At 36.4% G+C, this 21,030-nt stretch overlaps 1 protein-coding gene across 2 annotated transcripts in view; it reads right to left on the reverse strand.

Annotated features, from left to right (window-relative positions):
* Positions 1-11,845: 11,845 nt before the first annotated feature.
* Positions 11,846-21,030, reverse strand: part of ROCK1 (Rho associated coiled-coil containing protein kinase 1) — a 160,202-nt gene continuing 151,017 nt past the window's right edge. For both annotated transcript variants that reach the window (XM_014860419.3, XM_014860420.3), the window contains exons 30-33: positions 16,146-16,224; positions 15,727-15,988; positions 14,862-15,069; positions 11,846-13,380 (exon numbers count right to left, since the gene is read on the reverse strand). In XM_014860419.3, coding sequence (XP_014715905.1) covers positions 13,377-13,380; positions 14,862-15,069; positions 15,727-15,988; positions 16,146-16,224 — 553 coding nt within the window. In that variant the 3' untranslated portion in view covers positions 11,846-13,376. The remainder of the gene's footprint in view (positions 13,381-14,861; positions 15,070-15,726; positions 15,989-16,145; positions 16,225-21,030) is intronic.

The raw sequence follows: 21,030 nt of genomic DNA on the forward strand, positions 1-21,030 counted from the left end.
TGGTTGTCTAGTAGTATGTTGTTTAGTCTTCACATATTTGTCACTTTCCCAGCTTTTTTCTTGTAGTTGATTTCCAGTTTCACAGCATTATGGTTGGAGAAGGTGCTCAATGTGATTTTAGTCTTCTTAAATTTATTGAGGCTTGCCTTGTTTCCCAACATATGGTCTATCCTTGAGAATGTTCCATGTGCACTTGAGAAGAATGTGTATTCTGCTGTTGTGGGATGGAATGTTCTATATATATCTGTTAAGTCCATCTGGTCTAGTTTTTTGTTTAAATCCACTATTTTCTTGTTGACTTTCTGTCTGGATGATCTATCCATTGATGAGTGGGGTGTTGAGGTCCCCTACTGTTATTGTGTTTTTGTTAATATCTCTTTTTAGGTCTGTTAATGGTTGCTTTAGGTACTTTGGTGCTCCTGTTTTGGGTGCATATATATTTATAAGTGTTATGTCTTCTTGGTGGAGTGTCGCTTTTATCATTATATATTTCCCCTCTTTGTCTCTCATTGTCTTTTTTATCTTGAAGTCTACTTTGTCTGACATAAATATGGCAACACCTGCTTTTTCTTGCCATTAGCTTGGAGTATTGTCTTCCATCGCTTCACTCTGAGCCTGTGTTTGTCTTTAGAGCTGAGATGTGTTTCTTAGAGTCAGAATATTACTGCATCTTGTTTTTTAATCCATCCTGCCACTCTCTGGAAGAATACATATCTTTCTCAAGTGTGCATGGAACATTCTCAAGGATAGACCATATGCTGGGAAACAAGGCAAGCCTCTATAAATTTAGAAAAATCGAAATAATAACAAGCATCTTTTCTGATCATAATGTTATAAAGCTAGAAATTAGTTACAAAAGTAAAAGGAAGGAAAACATCAAAAATAAATATAATCTCATCATTTTAACCACAAACTCACAACACAAGATGGAATAAGTTGTGACAATAATAACTTTAAGGGAAAGAGGGAAGGGATGGAATTGCTTTAGTATAAGGAAATAAGAGGCTGTCAGAAAATGGACTATCTCATCTACAAGATTTTTTATACAAACCTCATTGTAACCACTAAACAAATAATCAGAACAGAGACAAAAATGATAAACAGAAAACTAAGAAAACCATCACAGAGAACTACCAAATGGAATTGGCAGTCTGAAATACATGGGATGAGAAACAAGGGAAAGCCGAAGAAGCGGAAAATGAGTGATAAAGTGGCAGCATGAGGCCCTCATATAGCAATAATCACTCTAACTATAAATGGCTGGAATTCTCTAATCAAAAGACTCCTTGTGTTATTTTTAATATCTTCTTTTAATAGTTGCTTTATGAACTTTGGTGCTCCTGTATTGGGTGCATAGATATTTATCAGTGTTATTTCTTCTCGATGGAGTGTCCCTTTGATCATTATATACTACCCCTCTTTGTCTTTCTTTAAGTGATTTATCTGGAAGTCTACTTTGTCTGATATAAGTATTGTGACACCTGCTTTCTTTTGTTTGCCATTAGCTTGGAGTATTGTCTTCCACCCCTTCACTCTGAGCCTGTGTTTGTCATCAGAGATGAGGTGTGTTTCCTGGAGGCAGCAAATTGTTGGATCTTGTTCTTTGATCCACCTTGCCACTCTGTGTCTTTTTATTGGAGAATACAATCTATTTACATTTAGGATGATTATTGATGTATGAAGGCTTAATGCTGTCATTATATCACTCATTTTCCGGTTTTCCTGCATTTCCTTTGTTTCTCGTCCTGTGTGCTTTGGTCTACCCATTGACTTCTGCAGTTTCTTATGCTGTGTTTCTTTGTTTTTTCCTTATTTATTTTTCGTGTCTCTGTTCTGCTTTTTAGTTTAGTGGCTACCCTGACGTTTGTATTCAGAATCTCCTGCATAACATGGTCCATTTTATGATGGTCTCTTGTTTCCTTAGTCTAAACTGATTCAGTCCCTTTCCTCCTCCCCTCCTAAGTTATTCTCATATCTTATTCCAACTTGTGTTGTGAGTTTGTGGTTAAAGTGACAAGATTGTCTTTGTTTTTGGTGTTTTCCTTCCCTTTAGCCTAATGCTATAGTTGAATATTTGCTATCCTGTTCTGATTCTATCTATTTATCTCCTTACTCTGTGTTTTCTGACTCCTCTCTCCCTTTCTTTCTTTTTTCAGGTATGAGGGCCTTCTTGAGGATTTCTTTCTTGGGGGGGGGGTGTCTCGTGGCTACAAAGTCCCTTACCTTTTGTTTGTCTGGGAAAATTTTAATTTCTCCCTCATATCTAAAGGATATTTTTGCTGGATAGAGTATTCTTGGCTGAAGATTCTTGTCTTTTAAAGTTTTGAATATGTCATTCCATTCTCTCCTAGCTTGTAAGGTTTCTGCAGAGAAATCTGCTGAAAGTCTGATAGAGGTTCCTTTGTAGGTTATTTTCTTCTGCCTTGCTGCCCTGAGTATTCTTTCTTTGTCATTAATTTTTACCAGCTTTACTACTATATGCTTTGCAGTAGGTCTTTTTAAATTGACAAATCTAGAAGATCTGAAAGCTTCTTCCACACACATTTCCCTTTCACTCCCTAGATCTGGGAAGTTCTCTGCTATTTTCTTTGAACATGCTTTCTGCTCCATTCTCCTTCTCTTCACCTTCTTGAATATCTATAATTCTTATGTTGCAGTTCCTCATTGAGTTGGATATTTCTCAGAGACTTTCTTCATTTCTTTTTAGTCTTATTTCTCTCTCCTCCTCTGTCTGGAGCATTTTGACATGTCTATCTTCAGTTATGCTGATGCGCTCCTCTGTGATGTCCATTCGAGCATTCAGGGAATCCATATTTTGTTTTATCTCTTCCGTTGTGTCTTTCATCTCTAGTATTTCTGATTGATTCTTCTTTATAGTTTCAATCTCTTTTGTGAAGTAGCTCCTGAATTCGTTGAATTGTTTCTCTATATTCTCTTTTACCTCACTGAGTTTTTTGATGATAACTATTTTGAATTCATTGTCGTTTAGCTTACATATTTGTGTGTCCTCAGGACTGAGTTCTGAGTGCTTGTCGTTTTCTCTCTTGTCTGGAGATTTGATGTAGTGTCTGATGTTGGAATGTTGGCTCTTTCTCATTCTAATATTTTTCAGTTGCTGTTACAGCATATCACCACTGGGTAGGGGTCAAGAGCCGCATATTCTGAGCCCTCAATCTTCAGCTGAGATGGCGTGGCACAGGTCGGGGGAGGGGCGCTTTCTCCTGCGTGCAGTCTGGGGTTTCTTGATCAGCTCTCGCTATCTGGTCTCCTGGGGTCTTGGCTTGATGTAGTCACTCCCTACGAAAGCTCTTGCCCCATTAGAGGGCTTCCCTCTTAGGCTGCAAGGGCCCTAGGGAGTCCTGGGTGATCCCGTGGATGCGTGACCCCTTCCCCACTCCTTCCCTGATGGAGCCTCCTGCAGCAGCAACAGCAGTCTTTAGGGGAGGGAGTGAAGTTCTCTCTTACCCTGTTCCAGCTCCTCTGAGGGGGGCTCCAGCCTCTCTGCCCTCCGTCATGTGGCTGCGTGTCTGTCTGAGGTTTTTCGGTTGTTAGGATGTCTTCTATTGGAGTTTGGATGCCCCTTTTTGTTGTATGTTGGAGCGGAGAGAGTCCTGGGTAAGTTCACTCTGCCATGATGCTGACGTCACCCTTCCTTCCCTTTACTTTTAATGTTATAATTAAGTGTTTGCTAATCTGTTCTGATAGCTGCAGTTTCCTGATTTTACCTACCTACTTATCTCCTTGCTCAAGGCTTTGTAAACCTTTTTTTTCAGGTACAAGGGCCTTCTTGAGCATTTCTTGTAGGGGGGGTGGGGTCTTGTGGCAATGAACTCCCTTAGCTTTTGTTTATCTGGGAAAGTTTTTATTTCTCTGTCATGTCTGAAGGATATTTTTGCTGAATAGAGTATTCTTGGCTGAAAGTTTTTGTCTTTCAGAATTTTGAATATATCATTCCACTCTCTCCTAGGCTGTAAGGTTTCTGCTGAGAAATCTGCTGAAAATCTGATAGGGGTTCCTTTCTAAGTGATTTTCTTCTGCCTTGCTGCCCTTCATAGTTTTTCTTTGTCATTGTGTTTTGTCAATTTTACTACTGTATACCTTGGAGAAAGTCTTTTTATATTGATATAATTAGGAGTTCTATTTGTTTCATTCACTTGTATTTCCAGCTCCTTCCCCAGGTTTGGGAAGTTCTCAGCCACTACTTTGAACAAGCTTTCGGCTCCATTCTCCTCTTTTCCCTCTGGAAGACCCATAATCCTTATGTTGCATTTCCTAATTGAGTCAGGTATTTCTCGGAGAATTTCTTCATTTCTTTTTAGTCTTAGTTCTCGCTCCTCCTCCATCTGAAACATTTCTATATTTCTGTCCTCTAGACTGCTGATTCTCTTCTCCAGAGTATCAGCTCTGCTACTCAGGGAGGTCAGATTTTCTTTATCTCATCCATTGTATTTTTCATCTCCAACATTTCTGATTGTTTTTTTCTTTATAGTTTCAATCTCTTTTGTGACAATTCAATTTCATTGAATTGTCTATCTGTATTTTCTTGTAATGCATTGAGTTTTTTATGATAGATATTTTGAATTCTCTGTCATTTAGATTATAAATTTCTATGCCTTTAGGATTGATTTCTAGGTGCTTATCATTTTCTTTCTGGTCTGGAATATTAATATATTTTTTCATACTATTTGATGGTGTGGATTTATGCCTCTGCAGTTATCTAGTTTCAGATTCCACCTGCTGCCCTTGCATGGGGGTCAACAGCTGTGTATTCTGAGCCCGCCACAACCCCAGCTTTCTTGCTCTCAGCTGCTGCTCTGTACTTTCTCACTACCCCACAGACCTGTGCCAAGTGCTGAGTCACTTGCCCCTTTTCCCTAGGGCAGTGCATGCACCAAGATGCTGGGACAATGGGCTCAAGCTCCACTACTCTCTCTCCCTCCTGAAGGAGAAGTCTCAGGGTTGTGCATCTTTCCCAAGAGTCAATTCACAGAGGCACTGGGCATCAGCCACTGGAGTCTGTGGGCCCAGCTTGCTGGCTGGTGGGTGTCCACTCACTGGTTGCTGTGAGCCCTCACTCTTTTTATCTGTTCTTAGTTGCCATACCTATTCCCTTAACATCCTGAGTGGGGCAAGACAGAAGAGAGCTTCTTGGGCAGTGCCCCAAAAGGCTGGGGAAGCTGAATGCTCACTTCACTCTGTTACCCCTGTGGGGGAAATCATGGGCCAAGAATGTCTCTCTCAGTGCTGAGCTATGCCAGCTTGGGGCAGGGTTGACACAGATAAAGTGAAACTGTTCTTACTCTTCAATGCAGCTGCTTTTGGATCTTTTGCTCCACTGGATGCTGGAAACTCCCAACAGGAGTCTGGTGGTCTCATAAAGGTAGTTTTGTCCATGGATGGTTGTTAAATCAGTGTTTGTCAAGGTATGAAGGCTGCGATCTCCTATTATGCCATCTTGATGATGTCATCCTAAGCATATATAGCTTTAAAATATTGATAAAGAATACCAAAATTAATTCCTTGCAATAATAAATAACCATTTTCCCATTTCTTGAAAGTACTGGATATTATAAACTCCTAAGTTTAATATTAATATAAATATTAATGTTTATATTTACAGATTATCCGAATATTTTCTATATTTTCTTACTTTCTTTTACTTTGGCAACCTTTTTAGAATGCCTTTTATCTTACATTAATCAAAATGTTTTCCAGTGTCATTTAAAGTTTAACTCTGTTTTTTGAGTTATTTACCATATAGGACTTTCACATTTTTATGTATCAAAGCTGCTAAACATTACCTTTTTGGCAGCATGGAAAATTCAGATGGTTTTAAACACCAGAAAGATAACACAAACAAGTAAAGTTGTCCAGGTGAGGACTGAGTGAACTAGAAAGCATACGCCCTATCAAAAAACTGCTATAGGTAATTGCTGCTGTGCATGGTTCAGGCCCAGTGTTACCAAACTCACCCTTGAGAAACAGTTATTGGAAATCAGGTTTTAGTGGAAATAGACCAATTTTTAAATTAGCAAGTAAACAAAGTTTAAAAACATTGTATGACTCTAACAAAACAGTTACAAAGGCTGAATATTACTAAGGTCTCTTGTTACTTCTTGTAATTTTTCAGTTGATTTTTTTGAACATTTTTGGTAAACAATCATATAATTAGCAAATAATGAGGTTTACTTCAATAGGTATACTTATTTTTCTTATCTTGTTGCATTTGTTAAGATCCTCAGAGTAAGGGTGAACAGTAGGAATCCTATTCTTGTTTCTGAGTCTGATGTTTCTGTTTTCTGGTTTGACTTACCACTTTTATAAAGTTATTATGTAAATAATTTTAAAGAATGATGTGATTAAGATGATTATTATGATAGCATACTGTTTTAACTTTTTAAGCATTTGTGGTGCAAGTGTGGATTAATTTAATAGACTAATTCATGAAACAAGTGAGCTAATGAGAAATACAATTTTAAGTATATTATTATTAAGAGGTTCCAATTTTTCTATGATAGAAAATGCACTTTCTTGAAATCTTGGTTGGAATGGATATGCCATTAAGATATAAAAGATTTTAACATACAGTTTGTTTGACAGTCTTATTTTAACATAAATATATTCTGCTTAAAAAATAAAAAACAGTGATGCTGACTTAAGACCACTTACAAGGAGTTTCTCCATTAAGCTTTACAGAAACAAAATGTTTAAACTTTGGAGTCAACTGTTATAGAAATTTCTCATTATTTCTCATAATGAAGTAAATATTTCTTAGATTATAAATACCATAAATAGTAATGATGAAATAAACAAGTTACAGAAGGTTACATGTGAAAAGTATAATGCCACATATAAATGTAAAGGCCACATAAAACAACTTTATATGCATATATTCAGTAAAGGGCTAGAATAAGCATGAGAAGAATATACATCAAATTAATGGCAATTATTGCCTTTGGGGAGGAAGAGAATAGGAATGGAGGAGGTACAAAGAGATCTTTGATCATATTTCTAATTTCTTTTAAAGAGCAATTTGAAGCAAATATAAAGATAACATATCCTTAATCTGGGTGGTAGCAATAAAAATATATTTTCTATTTTTATTTTTTTGCAGAATCAAAAAATACCAATACTATGAGATAGCAGAGTTTAATGCAGTATAATTACATGGATAATTAGAATAACAATGTGGCATATAGGACAGACGTAGGAATTCTTATAAAGAAATAGCAACATATAAGTTAGCTGTAGTTGACATAGAATGTAATGTATATATGATGTAAAAAAGCAAATAGGGTTAGTATTATGAAATCATGAAAATATAGAATATATATCCAATTGAACAATGTCTAGAGATGAGTTTTAGCAAATAAAGTTCCTATTAAATGACATATCATAAAGGAAAAATAATCTCTAGTGCTCATAAGAGTGACAATTCATTTAATATTTCCTTCATGAAGTGTATTCAATCAACTAGAGGCTTTTGGTCCAGTAAAAAAAAATGACACATTATTCTATGTGTTATTTTGCATTCGATGAAATGTTCCTTTATATCTTGGCCTACTATAAATATGTGATTTCATACTAATAAGCTTAGGAAACCAATGGACATTCTTTTTTTCTATACCACGATAGTGAAATCTAATAGGTTTTCCCCCTAAATAAAAGGTTACAGTATGTGAAATATACTAAAGTCTGGTAAGGGAAGAATCAGAATTTAATTCATGACTGATGTCCTTCAAAGCTGTGAGTAAACTTTCATATCCCAGATGGAAAATTGAGATGTGTAGCTGTGCGCCCCAGAATAGAGTATCAAATATTTAAAATTATTTCCTCATCTACAAATTAGGGATGTCAATTCCTACTTCATAGAGCTGTTAGGAAAATTCAATGATTCTTTTTATAAAGCTCAAAGTCATGTTTTGACTTTGAAACACTTGTTTGATAGCTTCAAGATCTTGAGTTATCTCATGGTAATAATGAATAATGAATAATAATAATGAAATATTTTTGAGTTTTCTTTTATTCTGGTAGTTCCATACATTTGACCTCATTTGTCCCTAATCTTAGAGTATTCTTTTTGTGATTGACATATTTTGAATGAGAATTGGGTGTGAGTAGAGTTAGCAAATGTGTTGCACATATAGCAGGACTTAACATTACATAAAATCAATGATGCCTTTTTGACTAGGTATAATGAGGAGGAGATCTAAGAAACATCTATTCAGCCAAAGAAGGAACATCCAAAATATATCCTTCTACTCAGCTGGACCAGTATTATATTTTTGCTATGTAAGTCATTCTTAAACAATCGCTCTACGTAAATATTAGATGCCACACTGACAGTGACGCAGGCAAATGAACCACTGTATTCAATTTCATGCCCAAATCATCCTATATAGTAACTTTTGTAAACCTAAAATGAACCACATGTATAGAATTACACAACATATAAATATTACTCTATTGAAGACCTTTAAATTATAAATCTATTTCTAAACATTTTCATTTTTTCCCCTTGTATCTCTAACACCTCAAAATGCTTTATGGGAATCAAGATAGCTCAGGAAGTAATGTCATATTTTAGGTCTCATGTGACAATTCATTAACATTTGACAAAAGACAGGAAATATTTAATCTCTTTGTACTTCAGGATTTCTATATGTGAAGTAGAATTAATATTAGTCTTTCCCTCCCTCACAAAAATCCAAGTTATGTAGACTCTGGAGGAAATCCATTAGCACACACACTGAACTGTTAATACTGATTACTAAGGACTTGACGGGATGGGGGTGGGGTTTAGGACGGGCAGATTTCACATTACCATCTGCACTTCTTTACTGCAATGAGTACAGATCTTGCTCAAAAAAAGAAATACTAAAAGCATAAAAGATTTGGAATAAAATATACCTACAGCATTGAGTGTGGCTTTATATACACACATCATTCAACTAGAAATTGATCTGTGCAATAAAAATAAGGAACTGTGATTAAGATTTCCAAGTGCAAATTTTAAAAAACAGGCTAAAAATCTTATTAGGTCCTCAGATATGACCATTTATTTTAGTAATCTTACATGAAAATTCTCAACTTTAAAAATTTACACTTACGTAGGTTTCTTTAATTTTTCTGAATGTTTTGTAATTTTCTTGGCGGATACTTTACATATTTTTCAGTGGATTTTGTTTACTGCAAATGATAATATTAAAAATTTTTCACTTTCTAATTGTCACTAGTATAGAGAAAAACAATTTATTTTTGTACATTGATCTTGTATCCAATGACCTTTGAAAATTCACTTAATTCCCACACTTTTTCTGTAGAAGCTTTCAGACTTCTATATACACAGTTATGGCATTTGCAAATACATCAGTTTTATTTCTGTACAGTGGCTTATCACGTTCATAGATTGGAAGACAAAAGTGTAAAGATGTTAATTCTCCCCAAATTGATCTATAGGTTGAATGCAGTGCCAATCAAAATCCAGCAGGGTCTTTTTTGGGGGGGAGGGAGGTGGTGGAAATTAACATGTTTTTAAAATTTATATGGGAATGCAAAGGGCCAAGAATAGCCAAGTCAATCTGGAAGAACTAAAAAGTTGGAGGACTTGCACTACAGACATAAAATCCTATCATACAGCTACAGTAATTAAAACTCTGATATTGACAAGGATAGAAAAATATACCAATGGGTTGGTTACCTGTTTCATGACGCAGGAACAGATAGTCTTTTCATAAGTACTGCAGGATCAGTTAGATATCCATATGGAGAAAAAACAAGAAACAAATACCCTGGACCCCTATTTCACACATACACAAAAATGAATTCCAGATGGACTGTAGAACCAAATGTGAAAGTTAAAACAATAAAGCTTCAAGAGGCTAACAAAGGAGAATTGTCTTCACAACCCTGGGGAACAGGCAGAGATTTCTTAAATAGAACACAAAAAGCAGAACTACAAAGGAAAAGTCAATAAATTAGACTTCTATAAAGTTAAGAATTTTTATTATATGATACTATAGAGTAAAAAAGCAAGTGTAGTAGACATAGCATATTATTGCCATTTATAATTAACTACTTTCTTTGAAGACATTGTCTTTATTCATCCTAATAGCTGCTAGTAGTTGTGTTTTATTCTTGAGCAGAAAGAATTGTAAAAGTGTTAAAATACTGAAAAATAAAAACTGGAAACTCAAACTAGCAAGCCAGTAAGAACCAACAAACTAATTTATGTGCTTACCGAATTTGGTTATTAAAAAATTTCTAGTGATACGAAAAGAAAATAAGAATGTATTTTATCAAGTAATTTGATTGCCATGTTTAAATTCTCATTTCACTTCCTGATATTTCTTCACTTTAAAGGAAGGATGAATAGGTTATTTTGTTTAAGCTGAAACCTCAAAATGACAAGTGATCTACAATTGCTTTGAGCCTGTGAATAATGACAGAGGCTGTTTTCTTTCCAGCCCAGAGTCCCAGGTCTCAGCTCAGGCTTGCAGGAGTGGTGGATGGGCAGGCTTGATGCTGAACCTCCACTCCACTCCACACCTAGTGTGTCTTCCTGTAATAAAGTGGATAGAAAGCTAAAATGTTACATTTCTCAGACCTTCTTGCAGCTAGCCTTCTGGATGCTATTTAGTTTTGGCCAAACAGATGCAGCCATAGAAGGCAGAAGTGAGATAAAGGGTGTCATGAAAGTGATTTTTCTGAGGCAGTGTTGACAGAGATCCCAGTGTCCAGACATGAGGTTCATAAATGCCAGCAGGAATGGTACAGAGCATCTAACATGGTATGGACTGTAGCGGGATGGCAAAATATTGTAGAGAACCAGCAGTAGCGTGGCTTCCTCATCACAGCACTCTCCTGATCCTCACCAGATTGGTATACTTCGGGATTGAGTGGTTTCCTGAACTTGAAAGAGAAGCGGCTCTCTTGGTTTAACTGGTTCTGCAGTATGGCTTTTGGAGTCATTCCTCAAGGCTCTGTCAGTTCTCAACAATTCTGTGCTCAGGTTAACATTTTGTTTAAAAAAAGTCCTCTCTCGCTTAAGCGATTTAGAATTAACTCTGTTCTCTGCACTTTACTGGACCTTAATACATCAATTCATTAGACCTTAATACATTAGGGAATGGTGATGGTTCGGAGAAGGTGGTAGGGACACTGTCCAGAACTGTGAAGGGTCTGAGGTTTTACCCTACCTGTAAGCCAGCCTGCCAACTTAGCCTGCCAGTTTCATGGATCCTGGCCACAGACATGAGACTCCTGGATTACAGCCAAGTGACTTTCTACTAACAGTACAGCAAGGAGAGTGAGCTTCATGTCTGTTTCAGTTCTCCTTGCCCCCCAAGTCCCAAGGGGGCGATGCAGAGTGACTCAGGTGGGTGCTGAGCACACAGTGGGTTTGCATCACAGCCAAGGAACCCCAAACTGAGGGTACTTGACTCTTTTGAGCTCAATCAAATCTCCCCAAGCTTTGCCCTGGAGGGAGACACTATCTTTATTATACTGAACAGTAAACAAACCTGCCTTCCTCTCAAGGAAGACAATATTTTTCAAGGAAGTTCACTATGCACATCTCCTTGGAAAAGACATCCAGAGCAAAAGCTGTCAGAGCCTTTGCTCACAAGATGTGAGAAACACAAGAGATTCATGAGAATTGTTTCCCAGCAGACATCATCCAACCTTTCATTTTGACTATAACCACACTTGTTTTACAGCCAAAACCAGGTTTTATCTTTTAAAAATTCACTTTAATCTAGTCACACAATTTACATTTGTTTACAGTCAGGGACTAATTTATAGCATGGTTTCTATTCATTTCAGCCATGAGAAAACACCATAGTCATTATTAAAGGTATCCATCCATAAATTACTTTTATTTCTCATTAAATGAGCACAGAGTCATTAGCATATTAATAACAGATATGTTTATTATTACATATCCATCAGTGCGGCTTTCAATACCACTTGAAACATGCATTATCATCCTAGAGACGAATCAGTTTTCCAGTGCTTCTTATTTGATACACATTACTGCAAAGCCATTATAAATTACTGAGGAGGTATTTGGTTAAAAAAATAAACAATAAATCATACTGCCCACATGGATAACTCTTGTTAATGGACAAGAGTGCAACAGTATTTATCTGGTAATTCCTATGTTAACTGGAAAACATCATAGATGTATTGCCATAATTTTCTTTTATACTGGTGCAACTTTCTACATATTTTTCAGAGTTTTATAAAGTCATTCATTATTTTTAGCAGGTAGCTTGATGCAAAGATTGTACTCAATTTATGAAAGTCCAAAAAACCTCTAAATACTTTAAATTAAACCAATTATCAATGAAAAACCCACTGACACACATAATTTTTTGAAAATATGTTTTTTGAAATTTCTATATTTAGTCATGGCAGTAAAATAATTCTCTCAAATTAAGGCACTAAAAGGGCAATGCAACTCCCACTGAAAGTGTTCTAAGAATAATTTACATTTCAAACAGTGCATACATTTCTTATATGTTTGTTAACTTAATGTCTTTATCACTTAAAACCACAAAGAAATACATTATACAATTACAGAAATGATGTACCCCACAAAACGCTTTTAAACTTGGTTCTTTTGTACAGTTAGTTCCTAATGTCTTTAGTAGTAAAATAACTCAATATGGCTTGGCAAAAATGCATAGATTAAATGTAAATTTTTTTTTTTTTGCCTTCTCCCCTTCCCCAATCTACAAACTTGCTGAAACACATACAGTATTTTGTAAAGCATAATGTAAGATATTTATTCTCCAACAAGTCCACCACGGGCAATCAACAGTAAGGCTTTTAAATTCTACAGTGAGGGCACTGATGTCAAGTGATGTCACTGCTTTCCTAAAATAGTTTTGTATAGTCTCGCAAGAGCACAAAAACTGAAGTCATTAAAAAATTTTTAGTTGTCTCATTTTGAGATATTTTCTTTACTCCTTCCATGAGCTGGTCTTGATAGTGACGGCCATTCCACTGAAAGTGAAAGTCCCTTCCTCTCACTCATGTGAGGAAAACTGTGTTCTATCATGATTGACAGGCACTTTCTTAGAAATTCAAAAAGGCAGCACCTTTTTAAAAAAATACATCTAGCTAAGCTTTCCCCCAATTGTACTCGCATTACATAGTAATAATTAATCTAAATCTACCTGTAGGCAAACCCGCAATAAAAAAAAACCCTCAGTGTACTTTTGTGCCAAAGCAAGGACAGAATAACAGCAATCTTAACCCTGAAGCCTGTGATATTTGTGTCAAAGAAACAGCCTGTCTGCTCTGCATGGTTAAAGAAGCCTGGTTTATCAGGTAGCATCCCACACGACTCCACAAGGCACTAGGTCACGTGGTTAACTGTTGGCAGAAATAAAAGAAAAAATTGTAATTTAATAAATGTATTCAGTTTAAAAATAGAGGAAACAAAAATTGGGAGAAAAGATGAATATACATTATTTTTATAATTAATAATTAATACACAAAGTTTGGAAAATAGGAAAAAGGAAAAATACACTTAATATCTTCATTTTGCTTCTACTCTATTTCAAATACTTTAGATTATAGTTTTGTAAAAAGAAAAATTATTTTATTTTTATTTATTTATTTTGGTGAGGAAGATTGGTCCTGAGCTAACAGCTGTTGCCAATGTGCCTCTTTCTGCTTAAGGAAGATCGTCACTGAACTAACATCTGTGGCAATCTTCTCTATTTTATGTGGGATACCGCCACAGCATAGCTTGACGAGTGGTGCTCAGTCTGTACTCGGGATCTGAACTTGCGAACCCTGGGCCACTGAAGCAGAGTGCGTGAACTTAACCACTACGCCAGTGAGCTGGCCCCTAAATAATGTTAGATCTATCTTTTATTCTACACAAGAAAGGGCTGATATAGGATTCTACAGAAAAAAGTTGGGAGTGAGGCAATAATACCCTGGAGTAGCATGGTGGCTGAAGAATACAGAAGGTGGAATGGATGTAAGTAATTTCAAAGAGTCAGACTTGGTTACTGATAACAGAGCGTGAAGAAATAGGATGTGTTAAAGATGGTTCTAGGCCTGCTTGGAAGACCTGGGTGACATCAGCAGAGAGGGAAATCAGTTTTAGGTCTCAGCTTCTAGATTCAAATACCCCTCAATATGGGAGTATGCTCTAGAAAAGATGGTATTTGCTTCAGGAGGAAAAACATAGGGTTTAGAATTGGATGAAAATGGGTTCCAATACTGACTAATGCCACTAGCCTGTCTGTGTGATCTTGTGTAAGGTGCTTAATTCCTTTGAGACTCATTTATTCATGTGTAAAATGAGAATTTAATGATATCATAACCTCTCTTCAAGAAAGTAATTATTTATTATAGGATATATTCTTGAAAAACTTCTATCAAAACCAGTTAAACCAAAAAAGATGAAAAAAAAGGGTATTTCACTGGGAAGTTTGTTGTAACACTAATAAATAACTGATAAAACCAAATAATTTTTGATTAAAACAAATCTATGCCAACATAGTTAAAAACAAAAGATGAGCAAAGTTTTCTATGAATCTATTTACATTAAAAAAGGTGTAAACCACAAGTTCTTCAAAACATTAAGAGCTAAATACGTGCCATGTATACCAACCAATGACATTAAAATTTGACATGGAACTAAATAAATATGACATTTATAAATCTTAACTTCTAACAGGAATCAGTTAAACTAATTTGTAAAGTCATTTCAAGTCATATATAAATACCTAGCTACAAATGATGCCCTCCATGGGGAAAAGAACAGTTAGATTCTGGTTTTAATAGGTATTATCCAATCACGTTCACATTGTTAAAAAGGTTAACATATCAATCCTTACCTAGCTTTTCCTGACGTATTTTTGACCACTTTCCGGAAAGATTGATTTGCAGTGGATCTTGTAGAAAGCGTTCGAGGGGATGCACGAACAAAACCAGATGGTGGATTCTTAGGGATCTTCTTTACTAAATGAGTTACCCATTTTTTTTGTTCATCCTGAGAACATGCTAACAGCAGCATATCTCTTGCTGATGTTACATCATAACTTACTATGTTAAGAAGAAAAGAGTACAATTAAAGTCATATAATATCTACTGAAGCCCTACTGAATGCATAATTTTATAAGTTCTTAAAAGTCTTAAAGATTTATTATGCCTAATTAAGCTTGGACAATATCCCTCTCTCCTTAATCTAATTATGGCTGAAAATTTAAAAAGAAAACATTAGTCATAAACTAATAAGAAAATTAAAGTAAAATCAGAATACAAAAAAAATGCAGAAGTAAAACAGATAAATATATTTTTAGAACACAAATTTCTTATCTTAAAATAGCTGTAGCCTGTATTCTTTGCCTCAAGCTGCCTCTGGTAAACTAGAGGCATTTTGTCTATGATACAGCATGCCAGTCCACGTAAGTGAAAACCAGACAGAAAATAAGCAGGAGATAAAAACTCAAGGGGGAATATAGTGGAACTTATCTACAGCTATTCTCGACAATTTAGAATAGTTTCTCAGGGGTGAACTTTTTTTTTTTATACAAGGGGATAATTCTCTTGGAAAACATTATGTTCAAAGCTAAACCTGTAACTGTGAAATGACAGTTACATGTTGCTCCATATAGAAAAACGTTACACTTGAAGAAGTTATTTCATCGGGACTTAATTCTCTAATTTGTTATAAGATGTAAAAATAATTGTCACCCTTACCTTTACATGGAGAAATTAAGTCTTCTTTCTTATCTAAGTGATCTCTGTGGCACTTAACATGGCATCTTCGACATTCTAGGGCAGGGGGTGGCTTAAAAACATGCCAGAGAGGTTTGGCACAGGCCTCACAGTTGGCGGGAAAGTGGTAGAGTGTAGGAATGAACTCGTGGCCTTTGTGATTTTGAAAATTAGTTTTTTCAGCTTGTTGTACTGGTTCCATATCTACATCTTTTCTACATTCACCTTCATTTGCATATAGTATCTACATTCAGGAATGGTACAAGGAAGAAAAAAAACATCTTAGTCTGTACATACAAACTTTAAATGTATAAAAGCATTGGTGTATTTACACTGACTTCACAAAAGACACTTAATACTTAGGTAAAAGAGCTTCTGAAATTATAATTTCAGATTTTTACCTGGAATATTTTAGGAATTTCTTCAGTTTCAGCTCTGTACACATCTCCTTGTGTTACAGGTCGAACGTGAAACAATTTACTAAAATGAAAATATGATATAGGACATTATAAAAACTTGTTTACAGCAAAAGACAAACAGATATATCACTGAAGAAGACACACAGGTGGCAAATAAGCATCTGAAAACATGTTCAACATCATTAGTCATTAAATGAAAAATTAAAATCACAGTATCAATATACATTTATCAGAATTTTAGAAATAAAAATAGTAATAACACCAATTGCTGGTGAAGATGCAGAGAAAGTAGATCACTCATATAATTATGGCAGAAATAAAAATTGAAGAGCCACTCTGGAAAACACTGTGGCAGTTTCTTACAAAAAACTAAACATATGCTTACCATATGACCCAGCAGTTACACTCCTGGGCCTTTATTCCAGAGAAATGAAAATTTCTATCTATACAAAAACTCGTACATAGCAGCTTTACTCATGATAGCGGCAAACTGCAAACAACCCGAATGAATGGTTAAATAAACTGTGGTACATCCACACCTTACAATACTACTCAACAAATAAAAGAAACAAACTACAAGTTGGATGGATCTCAGAGGAATTACACTGAGTGAAAAAAGCTGATCCCCAAGGTTACATATTATTTAATTCCATTTATCTAATAACCTTGAAATGACAAAATTAAAGAGATGAAGAACAGATTAGTGGTTACCAAGAATTAGGGAAGGGTGGAGAAAGGGCATTTCCTGTAGCTGTAAAAAGATAGCATGAGGGATCCCTGTGATGGAATTTTTTTTTTTTTTTTTTGAGGAAGATTAGCCCTGAGCTAACATCTGCCACCAATCCTCCTCTTTTTGCTGAGGAAGACTGACCCTGAGATAACAACCATGCCCATCTTCCTCTACTTTATATGTGGGATGCCTGCCACAGCATGGCTTGATGAGCATGGGTAGGTCCACACCCGGGATCTGAACCAGCGAACCCTGGGCTGCCGAAGTGGAGTGCACAAAAGTAGCAGCTGGGCCACTGGGCCGGCCCTGGAACTGTTCTGTATTTTGACTGTGGTGGTGGATACAAATCTACACATGTGATAAAGGCATACAGATTGGAAGAAAAGAAGTAAAATTGTCATCATTTGGAGATGACATGATTATATATGTAGAAAAGCCTTGTAGAATCCACCCAAAAAACCCCATGAAACTAGTAAGTGAATGGCAAGATTAGTGGATTTAAGATCAATATACAAAAATAAATAGTGTTGGAACAACCAGAAATTGACAGGGAAAATAAAAAAATAACCTCAACTGCTGCCTCTTACCAAACACAAAAATAAATTTGAGATCAACCATAACTTAATTGTAAGACCTAAAAAAATAAAGTCCCTAGAAGAAAACAGAGAATACCTTCAACAAGCTTTTGGGCAGGCAAAAACTTTTTCGACAGACTACAAAAGGCAATAATCCTTTTCTTCTTTCCTTTTTTTTTTTTCTTGAGGAAGATTAGCCCTCCTTTGGCTGAGGAAGACTGGCCCTGAGCCAACATCCATGCCCATCCTCCTCCACTCCACATGTGGGACGCCTACCACAGCATGGCGTGCCAAGCGGTGCCATGTCTGCATCCGGGATCTGAACTGGTGAACCCCAGACCGCAAAAGCGGAATGTGTGCACTTAACCACTGCGCCACCAGCCGGCCCCAATAATTCTTTTAAAAAATTGATAAATTGGTCCCCATTAAAAGACACTGTAAAAAAATGAATAGGCAAGCCATAAATTGAGAAAGATTTGTACTACATATTTCTGAGATAAGATTTATAAGCAGAAGACATATGCAACTTTTACAAATCAATCTTAAAAAGCAACCTAATTAAAAAATGGGTAAAAACTCAGAGACACTTGACTGACAAAACAAAATGCTGGTAAAGATGTGCAGCAACTGAAACTCATATTACTAGGGAGTATAAAACAGTCTAAGCATTTCTGAAAACTGGTAGATTTTTTAAACACAGATTTACTCTGTGACCCAGGTTTCCCCTCCTAGATATTTACGTGTAAGAAATAAAAACTTAAATCCACAAAAAGAATGTTCATAGTATTCTTATTTATAATAGCCCCAAACCAGAGGCCACTCAAATGTCCATCAACAGAAGAATGGATGAACAAATTGAGATATATTCATTCAATGGAATATTACTCAGCAATAAAAAGCACAGACGATTTATACGTACAAACACTATGCTGAATGAAAAAAGCCAGGCACAGAAGAGTACACACTGTATAATACCATTCATATGAGGTTCTTGACTAGGCAAAACTAATCTCAGTGATAGAATTATTCAGATTATCTCTTTTTTTTTTCTGAGAAAGGGAACAAGGGAGTTTTATGGGTCAGGGAAATGTTCTTGATCTTGTGTTGGGTGGTGATTACATGGGTGTTTACAATTCTCAAAAGTCATTGAACAGAAACTTAAGATGGATGAATTTTATTGTAGGACAATTACATCTCAATAAAAGGCAAAACAACAAAAACAAGCTCTCATCAATCTAAAAAGTATTTAACTTAGTTAAAAGATGCTGCCTTTCATATTAGTGTTTATGTATTATTACACTTAAGTGACTATTTAAATGATTACAATTAATGCTTTTTTAAAAAATTGGGAAATAAAGGAGAGAGGGATGTAGGCGTCATGGAGGAGTGAGCTTGCTTGGGACCCTCTCCCCTCCAACATACAACAAAAAGGAGCAATCATATTCCAACAGAAAATATCCTAATAGCATAGGAATCCATGGAGAGTAACGGCAGCCAAATGATGGAGGGTGGAGAGGCTGGAGTCCCCCTCGGAGGAGCTGGAACGGGATAAGAGAGAACTTCACTCCCTCTCCTAAAGACTGTGGTCAATGCCGAGGGAGGCTCCGTCAGGGAAGGAGCGGGGGAGGGCTCGTGCATCTGCAGGATCACGCAGGACTCCCTAGAGACCTTGCAGCCTAGAGGAAAGCCCTCTAACAGGGTGAAAGCTTTCGCGTGGGGTGACCTCATCAAGCCAAGATGCCAGGAGACATGATAGCAAGAGCTGATCAGGAAACCGAGCACAGCATCCAAGACAAAGCGCCTCCCCCACAACCCATGCTGTGCCGTGCCATCTTGGCTGAAGGTGGAGGGCTCAGAATATGAGGCTCTCGACCCCCATCCAGTGGCAATAGGCTGTGACTGCAACCAAATAATAGCACAATGGGAAAAACCTGTTCTTCCAGCATCAAGCAGTTCATCAAAACACCAGACCAGAGAGAAAACAAATACCCAGAATTCTGTCCTGAGGACTCAGAAATGAGTAAACTAAACAACAATGAATTCAGAATATCTATCATCAAAAAACTTAGTGAGGTAAAGGAGAATACAGAGAAACAATTCAATGAGTTCAGGAGCTAGTTCACAAAAGAGACTGAAACTATAAAGAAGAATCAATCAGAAATACTAGAGATGAAAGACACAATGGAAGAGATAAAACAAAATATGGATTCCCTGAATGCTCATGTGGACACCATAGAGAAGCGAATCAGCATGATCGAAGATAGACATGGTGAATTGCTCCAGAACGAGGAGGAGAGAGAAATAAGACTAAAAAGAAATGAAGAAAGTCTCTGAGAAATATCCAACTCAATGGGAAAATGCAACTTAAGAACTATAGGTATCCCTGAAGGTGAAGAGGAGAATGGAGCAGAAAGCATGCTCAAAGAAATAATAGTAGAGAACTTCCCAGATCTAGGGAGTGAAAGGGAAATGTGTGTGGAAGAAGCTTTCAGATCTTCTAGATTTGTCAATGTAAAAAGACCTACTGCAAAGCATATAGTAGTAAAACTGGTAAAAATGAATGACAAAGAAAGAATACTCAGGGCAGCAAGGCAGAAGAAAATAACCTACAAAGGAACCTCTATCAGACTTTCAGCAGATTTCTCTGCAGAAACCTTACAAGCTAGGAGAGAATGGAATGACATATTCAAAACATTAAAAGATAAAAATCTTCAGCCAAGAATACTCTATCCAGCAAAAATATCCTTCAGATATGAGGGAGAAATTAAATCTTTCCCAGACAAACAAAAGGTAAGGGACTTCGTAGCCACGAGACACCACCCCCTCCCCCAAAGAAAGAAATCCTCAAGAAGGCCCTCATACCTGAAAAAAGAAAGAGAGGGAGAAAGGGGTCACAAAACACAGAGTAAGGAGACAAACAGATAGAATCAGAACAGGATAGCAAATATTCAACTATAGCATTAGGCTAAAGGGAAGGAAAACACCAAAAACAAAGACAATCTTGTCACTTTAACCACAAACTCACAACACAAGTTGGAATAAGATATGAGAATAACTTAGGAGGGGAGGAGGAAAGGGACTGAATCAGTTTAGACTAAGGAAATAAGAGACGATCATAAAATGGACCATGTTATGCAGGAGATTTTGAATACAAACGTCAGGGTAGCCACTAAACTAAAAAGCGGAACAGAGACACGAAAAATAAATAAGGAAAAAACAAAGAAACACAGCATAAGAAACTGCAGAAGTCAATGGGTAGACCAAAACACAGAGGACGAGAAACAAAGGAAATGCAGGAAAATCAGAAAACGAGCGACAGAATGTCAGCATTAAGCCCTCATGCATCAATAATCACTCTCAATGTAAACGGATTGAACTCTCCAATAAAAAGACACAGAGTGGCAAGATGGATTAAAGAACAAGATCCAACAATTTGTTGCCTCCAGGAAACATATCTCAGCTTCAATGATAAAGACAGGCTCAGAGTGAAGGGGTGGAAGGCGATACTCCAAGGTAATAGGAAACAAAAGAAAGCAAGTCTCGTAATAATTATATCAGACAA

This window comes from Equus asinus, chromosome 7, assembly GCF_041296235.1.
Source record: "Equus asinus isolate D_3611 breed Donkey chromosome 7, EquAss-T2T_v2, whole genome shotgun sequence".
Classification (NCBI taxonomy): Eukaryota; Metazoa; Chordata; class Mammalia; order Perissodactyla; family Equidae; genus Equus; species Equus asinus.